We start from the raw sequence: 24,201 nt of genomic DNA, 5'->3' as shown, positions 1-24,201 counted from the left end.
TCACAGGAGGTAGAAATATTAAAGCAATGTTTTTTTTTTAAACACCACCAAAAGAGATTTTGTGTTCTGTTAATCTGTACATGTTCTGTGCTGATATAAGTGAAGTATAATTTCTGATTTTAGGTCTGCATTAGATGAATGCCCCATAAAGCCAGTGCTGTCTTTTATTCCTTGCCAGGGTGATGTGGTGAGACTGTTCCATGCAGAACAAGAGAAGTTCCTGACTTGTGATGAATATCAGAAGAAGCAGCACATCTTCCTCCGCACCACCTTACGTCAGTCTGCCACATCCGCCACCAGCTCCAAGGCATTATGGGAAATAGAGGTGATTGTGTTGTTTTATAGTCTAAATAAACCCCAAAATAAACAATGCAGAATCTCTGAGCAATCTAGTGTAGATTATAAATGTTACCCTTGGAACTGACCTTTTTATAAGTTTAAAAATACATTATGTAGCTCTGTTTGCCTGCAGCTGTGCACCTATACATACAGACTTTAGACCCTTGTTGTGTTGCTACCTATTTAGACAAGACAATTTTTCTTTCTCTACACAATGAGTATGAAGGTTCCTGGGCTGAACAGGATCTTTGCACAGGGTTAGTTGTGTTGGAAGGATAATGATTGATTCCTTGGCTTGATTGAATGATCAGCTTATGTAATATCTAAATTACGTGGTGCAGCGACTGGTGATGATGGGGCTGGGCGCCATCAAAGGTGCTGTCCCTGTGACGGATTTATCTGGCAACAGTGCCCTCTAGCGGCAGCCATTTATCCTATATCGGACTATGTCCGTTGTTGGACCAAGGCTGGTAAAGGCCAATGACATAAGATTAGAAAGGGTTAAAGGTATACCATGCCAATTGACTAGTTCTTTTGAAAAAAAAAAAACGCTTCTGGACCTTAGTGATTGAAATCTATGCCCTGTTAGCTGTTATCCCTGCCAGGGTGTAGATTTCAGTCATTCCCGCCGCACGCACTGCTTGTTGTCGCCGTTCCCGCCACTGTCCGTGTCACTGTACTCATTTGTTTTGCTGTCTCGCTAATAACAGAGCTTCTGTATATCGGACAGGGGCCAATGTAATTGGCTTCTCACCCTGTGATTGCTGTGAGCCAATCACAGCACTTAAAAGGGCACAGACGGCTCTGGTAACTTTAAGGTCTGGAAAGGGTTAAGGAATTAATTGATAACATGAATGGTTAGGAATGATTAGGCCCATCAGATTTTTGGTTTTCAAACAATGGGATTTGGATAATCGTATTAAATAAACAACCATTCAGTAACAATTGTACCGTTATTGGGCACCCCTAGAGTGGAAATTACAGTTCTTAATAGTTTGTTTCCTCATCGTTTGCTGGTCACATGACCTCAAGGTCTTACACTTATATTGCAGGTGGTCCATCATGATCCTTGTCGGGGAGGGGCTGGACAATGGAACAGTTTGTTCCGGTTTAAACACTTGGCGACTGGAAACTACCTGGCTGCAGAGGTGAGCAACATTTATTCTGCAACAGAACAATACTGACAGTAATTTACCGCTGGACAACAAGCACAGTGTATTTATATATTTCTCTGTTATTACTATTGAGTGATTTGCACATATGTCTCTCCTATGTGAGTCAGCCTGCAGTGTTCATAATTTAATATTTCCCATGTTTCAAGATGGAAGATTGTAATATATAAAAATTGATCCTTTTTGGTTTGAGCCATATTAAGGAAGGAAATATTAATGGCAATCTATTTTTGTTCTTATGCACTCCTCCCTGCCCGCCCCTTTTAACTGCTGAAGAAGGGGCGGTGCTACATTCTGATAACAGCCTACAAGACATTTTTGGGATGCTTGGTTGTCAAACCATCACAATGTGGCTCTTGTCAAAGTCACTCATCTTAGATCTTCATGCTTTTAACATATTACCTTGAGGAACTAGGCATTCACTTGTTAAAACTGTATATATAATCTCCTGACAGGGGAAACTAGATAATCCATGTTGTTCAGTTAACCTGTCAATGTTTTTAGCATTGTGACTGACAGCTGTAGATTAAAGTGTAGCTAAAATAGCTGATCATGAGCCTCAGACATGTAATACTAAGACATGTGTGCAGATTTACGGTAACTTTTTTTTTTTTTTTTTAATACGAGCTTGTTACTTCTATTGTGTGAATTGTTAACATGGGTCATTGCCAGGCCATATTCCTGAAGAGTGTAAATTGACATCTAGGTTGGAGGTAGAGTACTTAAAGAGGAACTCCAGTGAAAATAATGTAATAAAAAAGTGCTTCATTTTTACAATAATTATGTATAAATGATTTAGTCAGTGTTTGCCCATTGTAAAATATTTTAAACCCCTGATTTATATTGTGACATTTATCACATGGTGACATTTTTACTGCTGGCAAGTGATGTAGCTGCTGCTTGCTGTTTTGGCAGTTGGAAACAGCTGTAAACAGCTATTTCCCACAATGCAACAGAGTTCACAGACAGGAAACTACCAAGAGTACTCAGAATTTCTTTGTGGGAGGGGTTTCACCACAATATCAGCCATAAAGCGCCCCCTCATGGTCTGTTTGTGAAAAGGAATAGATTTCTCATGTAAAAGGGGGTATCAGCTACTGATTGGGATAAAGTTCAATTCTTGGTCGGAGTTTCTCTTTAAAGCCGGTATAAAAAAAAGCCCCTGGGGGTACTTACCTCAGGAGGTGGAAGCCTCAGGATCCTAATGAAGCTTCCCCCCATCCTCCTCCGTCCCTCTGTTGCAGTGGTGGGACCCCACCGAACAGCGGCGAGGTTAAATATTTACCTACTGCGTTTTTGCGCAGGCGCACTAGAGGCTCTTCGTTCAGGTCTAAGGCGGAAATAGCCGACTCGATCGATCTGCACAGGCGAGAGTTCTTTGCGCCTGCGCAGTAGATCGGATCCAAGTGGGTTTGGCTATTTCCGCCTTAACCCAAATGAAGAGCACCTACGCAGGATCATGGTAGGTAAATATTTTAAATCCGCTTTAGTATGCGCTCATCAAAGCAGGACAATATGCGTATTATGGGACAAAATTCATAAAACTTCATATAAGTTCCCGTTTGCACAATAAATAAAAGTGCCCCTCTGAAAAAAGTCTCTCAGTATACTTCCACGAAACAGTCTCTTAGTATATTCCAACACCCTAGGCAGAATTCAAATCTTCACAGCATCAGCATCACATAACAGAATATGCGCTCACCAGAAAGCTTGACTGACCAAAATCACAGATCAGCATTAGCGCTTGTTTGGGGTCCTCCCTGAATCCCCCTATGCACTGGCAGTCTGCAGCCTTCACTCATATAAAGAGAAAGCAAAGATCTCCACATAGCGTAATACTGTTATGCATTCAGGTCACCTCCTGTGCACATGCATGCAGATAGGTGATAATGATCCTCCACCTTATAGAATATAAGCCGCTCACCAGATCTAATGGCTGACCCTCTGTGGAACCAGCATATAGTGTTTGACCCGTCTAGGCAGAATCTGCAGTCACCAGCACAGGTAGCCCCAGGTTAATGATTTTGGTCAGCCAAGCTTTCTGGTGAGCGCATATTGTTTTGTGATGCTGATGCCGTGAAGATTTGAATTCTGCATAGGGTGTTGGAATATACTAAGAGACTGTTTCGTGGAAGTATACTGAGAGACTTTTTTCAGAGGGGCATTTTTATTCATTGTGGAAACTGGAACTTAAATTAAGTGTTTTATGATTTTTTTATGAAGGTGATATGCTATACAGTTACAGCCCTAGTTACATTCTTATATCCTATAAAGGAGATGTACTCAATGCAGGCCAGTTTTAAACTCTTTTAAAGTTCAGCTAAACTATATATTGAATAAAGCCAATTTCAATAACAATCAGGGCTCATTCACACTACAAGAGCTTTTCTAAGCGCTTTGTGATTTGAAAAGCTTTTGCTTATATTATCCTATGTGTCTGTTCTCACTGGAGCAATGTGATTTTAGCATTTAAAAAGCTCTTGAAGTGTAAATCAACCCTCAGGGTGCTAATTTAAGAACCGTGTAGAAGCAATATTTTGGGCATAAAAGTAATCTGATTGGCAAACTCCACTGCAGCTCTCATCCTGTGAATGCAGCTGGAGGGTGGGTGGGTCAGCTGAGTGAGATCATGTGGGAAGAGCAGTGAGATAATTAAATGTATGTGTAGTAATAATAGTAAATAGAACATACAGTAAGTTACGTAGAATAGGCTCATATTTTTATTTAAAGTTTTAATTCAGCTTCAAAACAAACAGACAAAATGGCCTCAATTCACTAAGCTTTATCAAACACTTTATGGAACGTTTGATAATTTACCTCATGAGTAAAATCTAATTTTGAATTCACTAAGGTGTTATAGATTTATCGAATGTTTTATTAATAAAACATTGAATAAATCTGTAACACTTTGGTGAATTCAAAGTTAGATTTTACCCATGAGGTAAATTATCAAACGTTCGGTAAAGTGTTTGATAAAGCTTAGTGAATTGAGGCCAATGACTCTTAACTTTTCAGCACTGAAATATTAGCAGCAGTGGTTTCTCAGCCTAATAGAAGTGTTCTATTTACTTTTTTGACAGATTCGCTTGCAAACATAACAGCACTAGTTTTTTAACACTTGAAGTGCAGGAAAAAAGCAAGGTGCCTCGCACGATTTCTTTATAGGACCAGTACTATATATACAATACATTTGTGTACCTTATGATGTCACACATTAATTCAGGTGCGCTTATTAACTAGTTTGGAAATGGACCAGTCAGATTCACTTACTGTTGATTTTGATTGGCCCATTTCCAAGCTTTTATGAAATTTGCATGGAGGCCAGAACTGGGAAAGTACTTGTGTCTGGAATAAGGCTTAGAGACATTCCTGGACATAAGATGTGGAAAGACAGAACTGGGTGAAGCTAGTATAGTTTCCCTTCCATAATACGAGTCCTGTAGTTTTCTGGGAGTTTATTGCTGTGTGGCAACTGAAATGCAGACGTGTATGTTATTAGTAATAAGTGACTTTGTGGACACTGTGATGTTTATTACAGAAGTTCGGCGTATGACCCGTATGCTGCAGGGGTTGTACTTGCGATCTCCAGAGTCCTGAGGAACGTGGAAGGGTTTTCAATGTTGCCCTCTCTGTACTATATTGTCTCAGCATGTTGGCTGACTATGCTGGCCCCCCGCCAGAGTTACATCATGCAACTTGCTATGCTTGCTTCATTCACATGCAGACTTCTATCTACTTCCTTGTGTAGCATCTTCATTCCGTGAGCATAATTAGAAGTAGTCTGCTTGTCCTGTCTGAGATTGTACCGTACCTAATATTTGATTTCTTTTTTTCCTTGGTTCAAATTAACTTTGCAATATTGATCTGAAATCACTCTAGCCCTAATTTATTAAACTTTGCTCTTGTGGTTTCTAACAGATATTTGTACACTTTATGAATAAAGAATCAACAAGCAAACGTTCATTTGCAGGATTTTATTTTGTTTTAGTTATGTCTTACTCCCTCCCTAGTGACATAACTGTGTACCCTCCTCCACCCACTCCATACTCACAAAAAGGGGTAGATTCCATTACTCTGATCAAATTGGCTAGCAAGAATTTTGCCGCTAATGGGCACAATCGATCGTTTCCGAACGCTTATCATGGCCATCTGAAACGATTGATCGGCCCTGGAATTGTACCCTTAATGGGCACATTTAGAGTAAGGATCGATTCCTAGGAGGAGTCCAGGTCGCCTGCCTTAAATGGAACCTAAAGTGAGTGAAATACAAAGCCATCTTCATTCTCTAATAATTCTAATTCCCTGACATCTGTGCTGACGCTCTGCCTCTAATACTACAGTCACTAGCCTAGAATGAGCATGCAGATCAGAGGCTTTGACTCTTGTGTGACTCCACTGGCTGCATGCTTGTTGCAGGTGTGTGGCTGAAAAACAACTAAAGCCAAAACATCAGCATCTGGTAATGTTTATAAAGGAATGAAAATGGCAGCCTCTGTATTCCTCTCACTTCAGGTTCCCTTAAATGGAACACACTGCAGTGCTTTGATAACCAATATCCTCCATTTCTAGAGGCTTTTAGATTTGTTTATGGTACTGGCTACAGCATGTAGTTTGGGAGTACAAGGGCTTTAATACTCATATATACTGATATTTATACCCCCAAAATTGTTTTTAGAACATAATTACACTTTTTTTTTTATCGGTATACTTTAATAGTGAAGTGCTCCGATTGTGTCAGCTTTACCTGCTTGACCTTTCTGTCCCCTTTAGTACAAATCTGTACTCTCAAGAGAGCTTATAGGGAATGGTTACCATTTAGAACATTTAGAATGGCCTCAATTCACTAAGATCATGCTGGAGATAATAAGGCAAGAGAAAACTTACCTCCACACAGTGAGAGAGTTATCTTATCTCTTGATTCCTTAAATTACCTCCTCTGTAGTTAATTGACCTCCTCTGCAGTTAATTTACCTCCTCTGTAGCTATTTTCACATGCAGTTAATTAACAACCTGTCTTTAACGCTGGAGTTATTTAAAGGATTAGAGAGTTAACTTAAAGACAGAAGAGTTAACTTTAGGTTTGCCTGAGGTAAAATGTTGCCTGAATACTACATACCTTATCACCATGGTAACAACTCTAGAAGAGTTATTAAAGACAGGAGATAAGCTTAGTGAATTGAGGCCAATGTCTGTGGTGCTCTCTGTAAAATGGGACAGCTCAGTGTTTGGACAAAAATGCATGCAGCAGCGTGTTGTAATGAGTTACTTCTCCACAGTGTATAAGTGGGGATGTCAGTGTATGCTGTGAATTTTTTTATGACCTTTTGTACCGCACACTATATGCATTACTGAAATGTGGTTCTTTAATAGGGTTTAATAAGGTGTCCTATTAAGAGTCCTTCGAATCCAACATCAGAAGACACCTGCACAAAAGATATTCACCCAAACCTATTACACATGCGTGCTTAGCCATTTGCAATGCACACATTTAGATACTTACCCTGGGAGGAGGAAGTCTCTGGGTCCTCCAGAAACTTCCCCTGTCCTCCTCCACCAGACTGTTCCAGCCAAGCCCGATCGGGTCCCTGCTACTGTGCAGACGGCTCATGCGTGGACCCGATTGGGCTGAGCTTTTTACGGCAAATCCTGATTGTGTCTGTACTACTGCGTATGCCTGAACCATCGACAATCTGTTGTCAATTTTTGTGTGTGCTGGAACAAGCTGGTGGAGGAGGAGGGGGAATCCTCTGGCGTATACAGAGGCTTCCCTATCCCGAGGTAAGTACCCGAATTGAGCACTTTTTACCCTACAGATTTCTGCTGGTATTCCCTGCCCAGGCTCGAGGAGAAAAAAGCTTGCTGTTATCGGTAATCCCAAGCCTGGGTCGGGGGTGACCACTAGGCAGGATCTGCAGTGCGGCATGCAGTGCTCGGCTCCCCTGGATACAGACAGTCACAGCATGTCTACTTCAGGTTCTCTGAGGCTCCCATCTCTCGGTTGAAATCGCCATCTGTCACATAACGACACAGGGTGATTTCACCGTAGACATAGAACGCCCCCTGGAGGACTGGAGGAAGAAATGGTACACTGGTCTGGATCCTGGAGAGGTGAGTTCTGTAGGGCTGCTTGAATTGGGGGATCCTTCTGGTGTGTGACTTTTTTTTTTAAATTGTGTTTTAGGATCTAAAAGCAGAAAAAATGCTACTGCTTTTACACCCTAAAATGAAAGAAAGAATCATACCACCAAGGAGGTTAGAGAACAGCAGGACACTCCCAGTTTAGCTGAGTTTATTTTTTAAATCTTACATATGTTCTAAATATGTGGTTTACCTTACCCAGTGAAAGTGGGTGGGGGTATGATCTATAGGATTAGGAAAACTGGGAAACTCTCCATTGACTTTACGTACTTATGGCTTAGCCTTGAGGTTTTCAGCATTCCAGTCCGTTACCTTATAGCTCACATCAGCGCACAGCCGGCTGTCATTACTTTTCCATAAGGGATTAGCGTTGCGGCCCCATCGCAGTTATTGAATGAAAATGTTGCGTAAATAAGCAAGGCGTGCGCGATATCCAGCCCCCACTGACAGCTCTATTAATATCTGGATTAAGTGCTGTTTACCTGGCAGTAGTATTGACCCTATTGAAGCTTCAAGGTCACAGGAACAAAGAGGTAGTTTCTGTGTGTACGTTCTGCGTTCCGCCTTCACCTGGACGGCTGCGCTCGCTCTCCATGGGAATAATGTGCGTCTGTGTGTTTGTTTATGCTGCCTGAGAGGCCAGAGCTTGTGGGAAAATCGTAAGTCACCAAATGTCATTAACCACTTGCCACCCAGGACCTGTACAGGTTGGGAGCTGCAGCAGAGCTCTGGTACAGCCAACTTGTGTGCATAACTGTTGCACCGAACGAGCAGAGCTAGGAACCAATCAAATGGTTTCTAGGCACATTTTTGACATTTAGGATTGTCGCCAATTGTTACTGTGCTACATTGGTGCTGTACCACCAGGGAAGTGCGCAGATTCTTTTTGTTAAAGTGGACCTGAACTCTTGCACTGGACAAAAGGGAAAACCTAGAGAAATGCTGCTTGCATGTATTTAGAGAGTTTAGCCTGTCTAATTCCCCCTCATTTGTGTCTAATCACTAGTTGTAATTTGACCCCTCCCCTGTGTCACATGACTGTCTATGGAAGATAAGCAGATAAGCCCATTTGAAAGCACAGGCTGTAAACAATATGTCTGTTTTCCATTTAATCATGAAGTAGAAATAGTGCCGATTTATTTCAGGATTTGTATCAGCTGTATCAAATAAATGTTCTTTGATTAAATGTTATTATGCTGTTGTGTATCTTTTAGGGCCTGTTTCCACTGAACGCAATTTTTCTGATGCAGATTTCCCATAGGCATTCATTGGAGTCAGTTTTCTGCATGCAGAATCTGCGTGTAGTGGAAACAGGCCCTTAGAGCAGAGAGGATATTCTGAGTTCAGGTACACTTTAAGAATAGGTGCCATTGATCTAGGCCAGGGGTGTCAGTATAGGTCGATCTGCTGCTGACAGCAGATCGATGGCCCATAGAGTTGCAGTGGATCTAATGGTGCAATAATGCATTTAGATCGATTTTCAGTAGCTTTTCAATAGATTTCATTCTGAAATCTATCTGATGGTCAGATCTGCTGCAAATCTACAAGTGTATGGCCACATTAAGGCAGCCACTTCAAGTCAATAGATTTTATTAATGCTGGCTGCTGAAATAAAGAGATTGTTTTTTGGGAATTAATTCAGTTAGGAATATGTTGCTTTTCTTTACCTGTTGTTGTTCTTGCTCTAAGTTGATCTCACACTGCAGACTTACCGTATATTCTCGCATATAAGCCGAGGTACCCACTTTTTCCTTGGAAACCTGGAAAAAGTGATTGACTCACGTATAAGCCCCCTATCCAGTATAGCTCCATCCAGCCTGATGTGCCCCCAGTGCAAGTCAGCCCCCCCCCCATAGCCAGATGTGCCCTGAGGATGATACAGCTGTGTCTTAAGACACCATAGATATGAGAGACAGCAATTGCCACACAGGAATAATCCTGATCATTGCACCACTGATGCATTGTTTGCACATTCAGATTCACAAGCCAGGGGACACTGGTAGTCTTGAGCAGCGCACTCTGCACACCATAGTGCAGGATATGGGGGGTACAGACACAGCAGGGAGCCAGCTGGTAAGAGCAGGATCACTGGTGCACAATCCTTAACCTCCTGAGCGGTATGGACGAGCTCAGCTCGTCCATCACCGCCGGAGGCTGCCGCTCAGGCCCTGCTGGGCCGATTTTCTTCAAATAAAGTGCAGCACACGCAGCCGGCACTTTGCCAGCCGCGTGTGCTGCCTGATCGCCGCCGCTCTGCGGCGATCCGCCGCGAGCAGCGGCGAAAGAGGGTCCCCCCAGCCGCCTGAGCCCAGCGTAGCCGGAACAAAAAGTTCCGGCCAGCGCTAAGGGCTGGATCGGAGGCGGCTGACGTCGGGACGTCGGCTGACGTCCATGACGTCACTCCGCTCGTCGCTATGGCGACGATCTAAGCAAAACAAGGAAGGCCGCTCATTGCGGCCTTCCTTGTTTATTCTGGGCGCCGGAGGCGATCGGAAGAACGCCTCCGGAGCGCCCTCTAGTGGGCTTTCATGCAGCCAACTTTCAGTTGGCTGCATGAAATATTTTTTTTTTTATTAAAAAAAAACCCTCCCGCAGCCTCCCTGGCGATCTCAATAGAACGCCGGGGAGGTTAAGCTCCCCTGCCAATAATAAAACCTGCTCCACCATTTGTTCTGCTCCACTAACCTGCATATAAGCAGAGGGGGTAACTTTTCAGCACATTTTTTTGTGCTGAAAAATTAGGCTTATACACCAGTATATACAGTACTTCCACAGGAGAGACCTTCCAGAACCCCATTAAAGAAATCCAGAATTTTGACCGGTTTACGCAGCATTAATCAACTAAAGTAAAGGGAAACCCCCTCTAAACTGAATATGCTGCAGTGTGCAATATAGCCTTCTCACCTAGCCAAAATGAATGGTTAACATAGCTCCACCCACCGTTTCAGAGTGATCCTTTATAATTGTTGCATTTCAGGCGAAGGAAAACAGTCCTATGCGATTACCCAGCAGTGTTGTACTTTGTAGTTTAAAGATACTCTCTTTTCCTTAGTCCTTTCTCTCCCTCTATTGGTGGAAATGCAGAATACATGTAGTAATATTTTCTTGATGAAAGCAAATACATCTATTACTGGTTTAGTTATGTCTTTATGTAGAGCTAAAAGGGAACCTGAAGCAAAATAAGCGCCCCTAGGGGGTTAGGGGGTACTTACCTCGGTAGTGGGAAGCCTCTGGATCCTACAGAGTCAGTAGCATGGACCTGATGGCGCTTTTTTGGGGTCCAAGCACTGAAACGGGCTGACATATGAGGATAGGGGAAATCTCTGTATGATCCAGATGCTTCCCCCTCCCAAGGTTAGTATCTACATTTGCCAAACCTCACACGTTTGCTTTGTTAGATCTCTGCCAGATGCTTGAATAACTAAGATATCATATGAGTGATCCAGCAAACCTGGGATGGATTTATTACGGTACAATTGTCTGCTATTATGGGGTTAGGGCTTTCTACCCGCAGCTGGGTCATATAAGATCATAGTAAAGGTTCCTGAGAGGTGTGTGAATTAGAGGTCATGTGATTTCAGTTGCATGCAGCATCCATAGCAAGAATTGTGTATTTGTAAGATGCATCCCAGAACTGCTTAGTTTATAAAATTAGAAAAAGCCTATCACTGCTGCCTGCATTAGACTGAAATCACAAACCTCCTAGTTCTATAACCTGTGAGCAACCCCCACTATTTTACATTATGACCCAGTCACGGCCTTTAGGCGTTTACCATTTAATAGGAGACCATTCACAAAAAGAGCCAGCCAGAGGTGTAATTAGTTTAAAAAACCCTGCCCCTCCCCACCACTTTATGTATGGCCTGCCTCTGTGACCCCCGCACCTTCCCTCCCTTTAATGAGAGCAACGCACCGTGCACATACTTGTGTCACCATGGCTCCACTTCCTGTTTTTCATTCTGCAGCCTTTCACTGCGCTGCTCTGCAGATGGCCTTGTGAACTAGTGGTTCCACCTCATTTCCCACTTATTTATATCTTTCACAGAGCCTAGGGGAGTTTTCCCTGGGGTCTAGTGGTCCCCTCCCCTTCATATATTTTTCCCTTGTAGTCTAGCGGGTCCCTCTTTCCACAAGGTAGGCCCTTGTGGTCTAGTGATCCCCCTCCCCCTTTATGGCATTACCGTACTTGGTAGTCTAGAGGGCCCCCTTTTTTCTCTCCCTTGTAGTCTAATGTCCCCTCACCCTCAATAGCTTTCTCTGATAGTCTAATGGTCCTTCCTCCTTCCCCTTTGAGGGATTCCCTGGTAGTGTAGTGGTGCCTCTCCTTCCCCTTTAAGGATTCCCTGGTAGTGTTGTGGTACCCACCTCCCCTTAAAGGGATACTGTAGGGGGTCGGGGGAAAATGAGTTGAACTTACCCGGGGCTTCTAATGGTCCCCCGCAGACATCCTGTGTTGGCGCAGCCACTCACCGATGCTCCGGCCCCGCCTCCAGTTCACTTCTGGAATCTCTGACTTTAAAGTTCCGAAATCCACTGCGCCTGCGTTGCCGTGTCCTCGATCCCGCTGATGTCACCAAGAGCGCACAGCGCAGGCCCAGTATGGTCTGTGTACACTCCTGGTGACATCAGCGGGAGTGAGGACATGGCAACGCAGGCTCAGTGGTTTTCTGACTTTAAAGTCAGAAATTCTAGAAGTGAACTGGAGGCGGGGCCGGAGCATCGGTGAGTGGCTGCGCCAACACAGGATGCCTGCGGGGGACCCTTTAAAGCATTCCCTCATAGTCTAGTGGTACTCACTTTACCTTTTATAATTCCCTGGTAGTCTAAGGGTATCACCCTTCCCCTTTAATAATTCCCTGGGAGTCTAGTGGTACCCCCTATCCCTTTAAAGGAAACCCAAAAAAAAATGAGTTTCACTTACCTGGGGCTTCTACCAGCTCCATGCAGCCATCCTGTGCCCTCGTAGTCACTCACTGCTGCTCCGATCCCCCGCCACCAGCTAGTACATTTGCACGCATTCCCGCTGGTGCATGAAGTCATCGTGGACATTAACACAATCATTTTTACACGTTGGAGGTACAACCCGTAAGAATGTACGTGTTGCACCTCCAATACGTAAAAATGTTTGTGCTCATGTCAGCGATAGCTTTCTGCACCAGCAGGAATCCGTGCAAACGTACGTGTGGCGGCCCACCGACCCCGAGGTCGGCAAAAACGAAACTAGCTGGCGGCGGGAGATCGGAGCAGTAGTGAGTGACTACGAGGGCACAGGATGGCTGCAGGGGGCTGGTAGAAGCGCCAGGTAAGTGAAACTCATTTTTTTTTTTTTTTTTTTTTTGGTTTAGGTTTCCTTTAATGATTCTCTGGTAGTTTAATGGCGATGTCCATTCCCCTTTAAATATTCTCAGGTAGTCTTGTGTAACACCCCACTCCCCTCCCAATTCCCCTCTTAAACTGGTAGTCTAGTGGTACCCCCTTCCTTTAGCCCCTGATTGTATAGTGGTATCCCTTTTTCCCTTTAATAATTCCCTGGTGGTCTAGTGGTATCCCCCTTATCACTGGAAGTCCAGTGGTTACTCCCAACAACCCCCTTGCAGAGATCAGCAGCTGCTGAATTTTGTGGTCCCCTCACCCATGGCAATCATCTCTCTCCTCCTCTCACCGCCCGCCTCTAGTGACAGTGGCCTGTTCAGTAAGCCAGCACCTACTCAGTAGGAGACGTTGGGCAAGACTCCCTAACACTGCTACTGCCTATAGAACGTGCCCTAGTGGCTGCAGCTCGGAGGCTTCGAGTCCGCCAGGAGAAAAGCGCAATATGTTCTGTGTCTTGTCTGTGTCTAGTGTTGGAATGTACTGCTGCAGGAACCAGAGTTCTGCTTCGCCATGTTCTCACCAAACTGCCCTAACCGTGCTTGGGGGGGGGGGGGGGGGGGGGGGGTGTCGATCAGGCACCAGGGTGTCACACCATGGTTAGTGCCCCTGGGTGATGGGAACAGGCTTGTGATAGCACACACGCTGTACTTATCACATGCTGCAGACTAACATTCACTTCAGATGAGATTGATCTGAGCTTATGTAGATCTCTGTAATTCCCTTTCATGGAATGGAAAGAAAGAGAGCAGTGCATTAAGGAATGTCTCTCCCCAATAAACAAACGTACTCATGTTCAAGCAAAGGCAATACAGATGATACACAGATAAGTAATGCCCATATAGATGGGACAACAAAGTGGATACAGAGTGACGAAGATTGAGAGGTACCACCATAAAATAGTGGAGGCAGCCCTTTTTGCAGAGCACATTGCCCCTTTATAATCTCCATGTTTACTAAGCATACAATTTACTTCATAAGTAAATATGTGCCAATACAATATCCATAAACATTCCATATATGGAGTTGATTTGGTTAAATCTGCTAGGGATCTGTTGACCTCCATCTTGGTGATCGATAAGCCTCTAATTGTTTAGTTTTCTGATTAAGAGACATCAGATGTGACCCAGCAAGAACGGTGTAGGGTCAAAAACCACAACATTTTGTAGTGTGTTAAGTGGCATAAAGCTAGCAGGAACATCGGTCTGGTCAATTTTTGGTTAGATTTTTATCTGAAATCTGGTTATGCTTGAGTGGTGCAAATTGTTTCCTCAGTCTCTACTGCTCAATCTATGGCCACAATTCACTAAGCTTATCTCCTCATTTTAAAGCACCACTATAGCCAAAAAAGTAAGCAGTTAAAATCTGACAGAACCAACAGGTTTTGGACTAGTCTTTCTTCTCATGGGGGATTCTCAGTTTTTCTTTGTTTTTAAGTGTTTAAGGGCCGTTTCCATTACATGCGGTGTGATTCACATCCGCATCGGAAGATGTAGAAGTGACGCGAAGGCAAGTGGAAGTGGTGCGATGCGGCGAGGTAGCCGCATTCACATCATTTTTATATTGGAAACGGGCCCTAAGTGTTTCCCAACTGCCAAAATAGTAAGATACCAGCCTCCCTACCACTTTGCACACTAATTTTGCAGTTGGACTTGGCAACTGCATTTAGGAAATGCTTTTGAAACAAAGAAAACCCTGAGGGCCCTTTCACACTGTGGCGGTGCCGTATTTTTACTGCACTAGACCGCAGGGCAATGAAAGTCTATGGGGTAGTTCATACTACCCGCGGTGTCCCGGAAGTGCCCTATCTAACACGAGCGCATGCCTACCTTTCCATGCGGCTCCTGGGGCGACCTGCGGCGGACCGGAAGTCATGCAAGTCTATGTCGACTGGTGTGCTTTACATCGACCCGCCGCAGTTTTTCGTGACGCAGATGTGCAAAAGTATGTCTTTTAGCAATACGCTTACGCTGTCATCGATTGGACAACAGGAAGTGAGTGTCACCTCCTGCTTGCCCGGCTGCCAGACGGGGATTACTGCGTTCTAACACTAATTCCCGAAGGCCTGTCTTTGGTGGTGCGGTATGGGTCTCAGCGCAGTCTGGGATGAAAATCCTTTTATGAGGAGATGCACTAGTCCAAAACCTGTCATATCTATCAGATGGTAACTCCTTACTTTTTTCACTGTAGTTGTCCTTTAATAATGATTCACTTAGCAATTTACTTTATGAAATCCATAAATTAAGGATTGATTCCTAAAATTCGGATTCAGTTCAGATCGAATCCTTAATTTAAAGTACAGTATACCATAAGTGGGAGAAAGAAAATGAGTTGTTTTTTTTTACCTGGGGCTTCTTCCTGCCCCACAAAATATTGCTGGTACCTCTCCATTTTGCCCCTCTGAAAGCTTGCTGACGCAACCAGCCACGAGATACTGTGCATGTACGGTACTGTTTGTGCGCCTACTTGGTCCTGCTGCTACACAACTGGCATGTGACAGGATCTATAAGGCCAAGTTGAAAGTGTGAGATGCATTGTGTTCCCTGTAACATCAGGAACGCAACGGAGCTGGAAAGTGGCACCACATACAACCCCGGTTCAGATCCGGGTCATGGCAGGCTCTTTACTTTCTTTAGCGTGGCTGAATGGAGTAATGGTTAAGGGCTCTGCCTCTGACACAGGAGACCAGGGTTCGAATCTCGGCTCTGCCTGTTGACTAAGCCAGCACCTATTCAGTAGGACACCTTTGGCAAGTCTCCCTAACACTGCTACTGCCTATAGAGCGCGTCCTAGTGGCTGCAGCTCTGGCGCTTTGAGTCCGCCAGGAGAAAAGCGCGATATAAGTGGTCTGTGTTTGTTTGTTTATTGTTGTTTGTTTGTAAACATAGTCGATGAAAAGTATGTTTCACTGTTACTGTGAATGTGCGTGTTTTGTGGTAACGCACTGCATGCAATGTGTTAGGAAGCCACACGCCATCCTCTATAATAAAACCCCTTTGTCTCTGCGTCCCATCCCTGCACTTCCTGTGTGTGTGTGTCCCCTATTTTGCACTACTGCGCATGTGCAAGGTGGGACGCAGAGACTGAGGAGAGCTGAGGAAGGACGGGGCCAGAAGGGGCGCACGCGCGGCGGGCACGCAAGCGCATGCATGGTGACTGTGCGGCGGTCATGGTAGGATGAGAGGGAAGTAAGGGGAGGGGAGGGAGGCGGGCTTTAAACACAGACCTAGAGCTCGTTTTTAATTGCAGCACACCATTTTGAGCCTAGCCTAAAGATCATTTTTGGCAACAGGTTAGGAAAATGTATGTAGCTTTATGTAAACTGTTCCAGATAAGGGCATGTGATAAGTCCTCTGCGCCAGAGTGGGATCAGACTGGATTTATTTAAAGAAGGGGGGAAAAAAGTTCTTACAACACATGAATGCAGTCACACGGGTGCTAATTCATAGTCTTTCGACAACCCTGACTATGGTCTTAGGAAACGGTGGCAGCGCATTGCCACAGCATCAGGCTACTATAAAGATATCCTGTCCAGATTTGCTTTATCAACAATGTTTTCTAGTGTTCTGTAATGATCTCTCTAGCCCTTAGTAAACATGGCCCAGCGCGTGCATATCTGTCTGTAAATGTAATTAATGACACTTCCTTGAAAAGCCATTTTGTACATATTGTGCAGAAGGGTTGAGTATGTTGCCCACTAGATGGCAGTGCTTGCCAGACAATAACCTGCCTCCTGCCAAAATCGCTCGACCTGCGCTAAATCTTCCACTTGTTAGATGGCAACATTATTTATAGAGACCTGTGCTTGTAAATAAGAAGTGTCCAGCTGACAGTTCCCAGTAGGCTTCTTATAACACCACGTTAAATATAATACTGATTCTGGCTTGACCCCAGGATGCCAACAACCCTTAAAAAAACCTGCTAGGATGTTTTTTTCCAGCTGTACTTTCCCCACATCAGTAGGGAAGATGGCTCCTTGATAAGTTTTAGGAGCCATTTGTGGCCCTTCAGAAAAAGCCTCAATACCCTCAGAATGGTTCTGTGCCCTATGATACAGTAATAAGTACACCTGTCTGGCAGGTGGAGAGGGTGAGGTTAAGTAGTAACCTCGTCACCCTGTGCCTTGCAGCAAGAGACATGTCTGAGATTGGAGGCTATGTAGTAACATCACCCCCCATGCTCAACAGCAAGCGCCATGACTGTGACAGGCAGGCATGTGATGACATCATCACCTTGTGACCAACAGCAAAGAGGCATGTCTGAGATTGGAGGTTATATGGTGACATCATCACTCGTGTCCAGCAGTAAGGGCCATGCCAGATTATTATGTGGCGACATAATCACCTTGTGTCCAGCAGCAAGGGGCATGTCTGAGACTGGGGGTTATGGAGTGACATCATCACCCTGTGGCCAGCAGCAAGAGGCATTTCTAAGACTGGCAGTTATGTGGTGAAATCATCACTCTGTGACCAGCAGCAAGGGGCATGTTAGTTTTGTGGTGACATCATCACCCTGTGCCCAGCAGCAAGGGACATGTCTGAGATTGGAGGTTATGTGGTGACATCACCACTCGTGCCCAATAGCAAGCGCCATGACTGAGACTGTTGGGTATGTGATGACATCATCACTCTGTGGCCAGCAGCAAGAGGCATTTCTAAGACTGGCAGTTATGTGGTGACATCATCACCCTGTGGCCAGCAGCAAGGGGCATGTCTGAGAATGGAGGATGTGTGGTGACATCATCACCCTTTGGCCAGCAGCAAAGGGCAGGTCAGATTGGTAGTTATATCGTGACATCATCACCCTTTACCCAGCAGCAAGGGTCATGTCTGAGACTGGCAGTTGTGACCAGCAGCAAGAGGGCATGTTTGAGACTGGCAGTTATGTGGTGACATCATCACCCTGTGACCAGCAGCAAGGGGCATGTCAGATAGTTACTGTATGTGGTGGCATTATCACCCTGTGGTCATCAACAAAGGGTATGTCACAGATTGGAGGTTATGTGGTAACATCCTCACCGGTGCCCAGCAGCAAGCACTTTCATTAAAATCGCGGTAAAAATCGCTGCGATTGCAAGATTGCCTATGCGAAAAATCGCCGCTATTTTTACTGCGATTTTAGTGAAAGTGAATAGGAGTGATTTATAAAATGCACTCAGAATGCGCTAATCAATCACTAGCGCTCAGAAAAGTGCTTATAGTATGGCTGAGCCCTTAAGTAGAATTTAGGAATATTCTTATTATCATGCAGAACTGTTCCACCTGCTGGTTAGAACAATTTAAGAAAAAACTGTCGGTAATGCTTTGATAAATCTGGCCCTGAGACTAGCGGTTATGTGATAAACATCATCACCATGTGGCCACCAACAAAGGGCATGTCTGAGACTGGCATAGAAAGTTATAACTGACTAGTCAACCTAAGCCCGTTTAAAAATGGGCTCTAGGTCTGTCACCGCCGAATGTCAGCATGCATGCCAGCCACACGAGCTTACGCCCGGCCCCCTGGGCCGTCTTCATCCTGTCGCAATGGCTGTCAGTGCGGCGCAGTAGCGCAAAAGCACTGACACAGGGACATGGTACGCAGAGACACAGGCAAATTATTATATAGGATGTCTACAGGCTGTCACACCCAAACTACTCGTTTATCTTCATGCAGTGTGCTCAATTACCCTGGAAATCAGGAAACCCTGGAAATCAGGAAACTCTGGGCGCTCAAACCAGGCACGCAGTTGCCGAAATCAGCTGTCTCAGGAAATCATGTAGTTGGTTTTGTAATACAGGCGGCATCCACCTCTGAACAGGAAAATTAAACAATTCAATTCAGAGAAAAACCACTTAATGAAAATGTTCAGGCTGTCTAGGTTCAGTTTGGAAAGTATCTTTTGTGTCTTACTTTGTCAAGGCTTCTGCCTTCTCTGTGCAGCGCTAGTGAATCATCCAGTGTGCAGAGTGATGATAATGCTATAACTTTTAATGCAAGCTATGTTTAAAACCTTTCTGAAATTGTTCTTGGTATGCTAACTTTTAAAATGGAACTCTTGCCAAAATAGTTAAATGTATGTATCTATATATACATCTGCGGGATCTCTATGTACACATCTGCGGGATCTCTATGTACACATCTGCAGGATCTCTATGTACACATCTGCAGGATCTCTATGTACACATCTGCAGGATCTCTATGTACACATCTACAGTACCTCTATGTACACATCTGCAGGATCTCTACACATCTGCATGATCTTTATGTTCACATCTGCAGGATCTCTATGTACACATCTGCAGGATCTCTATGTACACATTTGAAGGATCTCTATGTACACATCTGCAGGATCTCTATGTACACATTTGAAGGATCTCTATGTACACATCTGCAGGATCTCTATCTACACATCTGCAGGATCTATATGTACACATCTGCAGGATCTCTATGTACACATTTGAAGGATATCTATGTACACATCTGCAGGATCTCTACACATCTGCAGGATCTTTATGTACACATCTGCAGGATCTTTATGTACACATCTGCAGGATCTCTATGTACACATCTTCAGGATCTCTATATACACAACTGCAGGGTCTCTATGTACACATCTGCAGAATCTCTATGTACACATCTGCAGGATCTCTATGTACACATTTGAAGTATCTCTATGTACACATTTGAAGTATCTCTATGTACACATTTGCAGGATCTCTATGTACACATCTGCAGGATCTCTATGTACACATCGTCAGGATCTCTATGTACACATCTGCAGGATCTCTATGTACACATCTGCAGGATCTCTGCACATCTGCAGGTTCTTTATGTACACATCTGCAGGATCTCTATATACACAACTGCAGGGTCTCTGTACACATCTGCAGAATCTCTATGTGTACATCTGCAGGATCTCTGTGTACACATCTGCAGGATCTCTGTGTACACATCTGCAGGATCTCTATGTACACATATGCAGGATCTCTATGTACACATTTGCTGGATCTCTATGTACACATCTGCAGGTTCTCTATGTACACATCTGCAGGATCTCTGTGTACACATCTGCAGGATCTCTGTGTACACATCTGCAGGATCTCTGTGTACACATCTGCAGGATCTCTATGTACACATCTGCAGGATCTCTATGTACACATCTGCAGGATCTCTATGTACACATTTGCTGGATCTCTATGTACACATCTGCAGGTTCTCTATGTACACATCTGCAGGATCTCTATATACACATTTGAAGGATCTCTATATACACATCTGCAGGATCTCTATGTACATATCTGCAGGATCTCTACACATCTGCAGGATCTTTATGTACACATCTGCAGGATCTCTATATACACAACTGCAGGGTCTCTATGTTAACAGCGTGAGGGCTTGCGGGTGAGCAAATTTGCGGTAAGTCACAGCACTGACTTTGTCAATAACGTGTCCCTACTACTGGCTTGTACATTTCCGGTCAGAGCATTGCAACTGCAACTGTATACTCAGGTGGTGCATATCCATGCAAGCCTAGACTGCTATCCACGCTCTGCGTGCATGCTTGCTTATCTGGCTGATGCTGTGTTTGTTACATTGCTGCTTTGAATAGGAGTATGCTGGGACTTTGAGGAAGGACTACATTACTGCTTTGCACCTCTTTATATGGCTTACGCAACTTCCCTGTGATCTCTCTGGACAACATGGAACTATACTAACACGGGCCCATTGCTTGGATGTGCAATCATACAGGCTCTTGGACTACTCTGCTGCATTAGACAGTTTCTATAAGTTAGGAGGGTGATACTAACAAGGCCTTGTCTTATCAATATGCGCATATGTTTGGTGTGCCTGATTGGATGGATGAGTGGTCTATTGATCTAAGGGGATAGTTGAGGCTGTGACTGCAGGTTTAGTGATTAGGGTTATTTGCTTGAGCAGTTTTAATGAATATATAATTATCATTTTTCTACTAATAAAATTTATACAGTATTTCATAAATATTGTTTTTTGTGGTCCATACCATCCACTATTTACTTTTCCTTCCTAATTGGTATTGTCTCTATGTACACATCTGCAGGATCTCTATGTACACATTTGAGGTATCTCTATGTACACATTTGAGGTATCTCTATGTACACATTTGAAGGATCTCTATGTACACATGTGAAGGATCTCTATGTACACATCTGCAGGATCTCTATGTACACATCTGCAGGATCTCTATGTACACATCTGCAGGATCTCTATGTACACATCGTCAGGATCTCTATGTACACATCTGCAGGATCTCTGCACATCTGCAGGTTCTTTATGTACACATCTGCAGGATCTCTATATACACATCTGCAGGATCTCTATGTACGTAATACCCAGAATGTAGTATATATGATCACCTGTCCATGTGGTCTTATGTACATAGGGATGACAGAGAGGGCCTTGAAGTCACGGATCCTTGAGCACATGTGTAACATCGTAAATGGGAATCTAGATACGACACTTGGAAAACACTATGCAGAAAAGCATGGATCGAGATTACAGGGTACGGTCTATAAGGGAATTTACAAGTTGGGGATTTCTGTGAGACGTGGGGACTGGAGGAATGAACTCCTTTGTAGGGAAAGTATGTGGATCTTTAAATTGCAGACTTTATCTCCCTATGGCCTTAATAATGAGTTCAACCTAAAACCCTTTCTAAATAAGGTGGCATACACCTGAAAGGTGATTATGCGAAGTAATAGTCATTGTAAATGATGGAGTGACTAGTGCAGGAATGCATGGAGGCTGTATGTATGGATATCTACTATAACATATCCCCTTGGTGTTAACCATTCCTCTGTTGATATCCCCCCTGCCTTTCCCTAACAGTAATAGCTTACAGATAGAATGCTATTAATTCCGTATAGCGTAGTATAGTCAAGAGAACTATCACAATATGTGTGTGACCTATCTGATTGAACGACATTGGATGGGTGGTCCATTCACTATGAGGGCTAAAAGAATGGATATCCCTTTAAATGAGTTGCTGAACTGTGTTGCGCGCTGTGGATGTACGCTGTGAAATACGTAACTAAAGAGGGAGGAGTATGAACAGTATAAAGATGGACTTACTGAGGCCCAATGTACATCCTGACGAATCGCCCAACTTAGGGGCGGGAAACGCGTCGATGGGCGGAGACTGTGCGTCACTGTACCTCCTCCTGCAGACCACACACCGGGCTAACTCACGGAAGCGCTCTCTGGTCCGTATCCGTCCTGGACGAACTGGGGAGTTAGCGTGGCCCCTCCATGCTGGATGGGAGCTTGATATACCGGCAATGATATATGGAACTTATACCCCAAGGTTGTTGGACGAGTGAGCGGAACAGACACTTGCGGAAGCGTGGGTACCCACTAGACTGGATCACACGACAGAAGTAGTGAGATTAAAAGTGCATGCTGATCTTCCCTGTTAGTGTACAATACATACAGCAGTGGCTATCAAGGTCCGGAAGCCTTCATCTTTATATTTGATCTCCCACAGTTATTGCTGCTACGCAGGTGGAACTCGCTTGCCCCCTATGGGGTGCTTTATTGCAGGTTAAGCCCTATCATCCTGGACTGTGGCCACTATAGTATGTGTGGGCGCCCTGGTTGTATGTGAATGTGCGGGAATGTGCTTGACATGCCGGCCTAGATTAGGTTTTTACTGGTCTTGCACATGCAATACATAGAAAAAGTGACTCTATGATCCTCCAGCATAATTTTAAATTGGTTTTTAAGTAGCTAATTTTTGCATGCAATTAAGCGAATTGTATAGTTATTGAAGTATAATAAATTGATCTATCTGGCTAACACATCATGAGCCCCAGCCGTGTATATAATTTTTTCATCTATATACACATCTGCAGGATCTCTATGTACACATCTGCGGGATCTCTACAGTGTTCTCCCCAGGCTCTTTTAGCCGGGTGCTCCACCCGGCTAGTTTTGGCGAGCACCCGGCTGTCATTGGCTCACCTCCTCCTATGTTGTAAGCAAAATTGCTTACAGAAGCATCGGCCCTGCATTCTCATATCGCCCCACCCGGCTACTTTTTCATGCCACCCGGCTACTATCTCATGCCACCCGGCTGGAAAAAAAATCTGGGGAGAACACTGCTCTATGTACACATCTGCGGGATCTCTATGTACCCATCTGCAGGATCTCTATGTACACATCTGCAGGATCTCTATGTACACATCTGCAGGATCTCTATGTACACATCTGCAGGATCTCTATGTACACATCTGCAGGATCTCTATGTACACATCTACAGTACCTCTATGTACACATCTGCAGGATCTCTACACATCTGCAGGATCTTTATGTTCACATCTGCAGGATCTCTATGTACACATCTGCAGGATCTCTATGTACACATCTGCAGAATCTCTGTGTACATCTGCAGGATCTCTATGTACACATCTGCAGGATCTCTATGTACACATTTGAAGTATCTCTATGTACACATTTGAAGTATCTCTATGTACACATTTGAAGGATCTCTATGTACACATTTGAAGGATCTCTATGTACACATCTGCAGGATCTCTATATACACATCTGCAGGATCTCTATGTACACATCTGCAGGATCTCTATGTACACATCGTCAGGATCTCTACATCTGCAGGATCTCTGCACATCTGCAGGTTTTTTATGTACACATCTGCAGGATCTCTATATACACAACTGCAGGGTCTCTGTACACATCTGCAGAATCTCTATGTGTACATCTGCAGGATCTCTGTGTACACATCTGCAGGATCTCTGTGTACACATCTGCAGGATCTCTATGTACACATCTGCAGGATCTCTATGTACACATCTGCAGGATCTCTATGTACACATTTGCTGGATCTCTATGTACACATCTGCAGGATCTCTATGTACACATCTGCAGGATCTCTATGTACACATCTGCAGGATCTCTATGTACACATCTGCAGGATCTCTATGTACACATCTACAGTACCTCTATGTACACATCTGCAGGATCTCTACACATCTGCGGGATCTTTATGTTCACATCTGCAGGATCTCTATGTACACATCTGCAGGATCTCTATGTACACATCTGCAGAATCTCTGTGTAAATCTGCAGGATCTCTATGTACACATCTGCAGGATCTCTATGTACACATTTGAAGTATCTCTATGTACACATTTGAAGTATCTCTATG

At 44.1% G+C, this 24,201-nt stretch overlaps 1 protein-coding gene across 5 annotated transcripts in view; it reads left to right on the top strand.

Moving 5' to 3' along the window:
• Positions 1 to 24,201, top strand: part of ITPR2 (inositol 1,4,5-trisphosphate receptor type 2) — a 467,841-nt gene that overhangs the window by 110,245 nt on the left and 333,395 nt on the right. For all 5 annotated transcript variants that reach the window (XR_011030536.1, XM_068277594.1, XM_068277593.1 and 2 more), the window contains exons 8-9: positions 179 to 325; positions 1,392 to 1,487. Coding sequence is in view for 4 of the 5 variants with exons in the window: in XM_068277594.1 (XP_068133695.1) it covers positions 179 to 325; positions 1,392 to 1,487 (243 nt within the window). In the remaining variant the exon portion in view is untranslated. The remainder of the gene's footprint in view (positions 1 to 178; positions 326 to 1,391; positions 1,488 to 24,201) is intronic.

This window comes from Hyperolius riggenbachi, chromosome 3 (genome assembly GCF_040937935.1).
Source record: "Hyperolius riggenbachi isolate aHypRig1 chromosome 3, aHypRig1.pri, whole genome shotgun sequence".
Lineage (NCBI taxonomy): Eukaryota > Metazoa > Chordata > Amphibia > Anura > Hyperoliidae > Hyperolius > Hyperolius riggenbachi.
The sequence above is the reverse complement of the archived record's forward strand: the minus strand, read 5'-3'. Positions and strand labels throughout refer to the sequence as shown.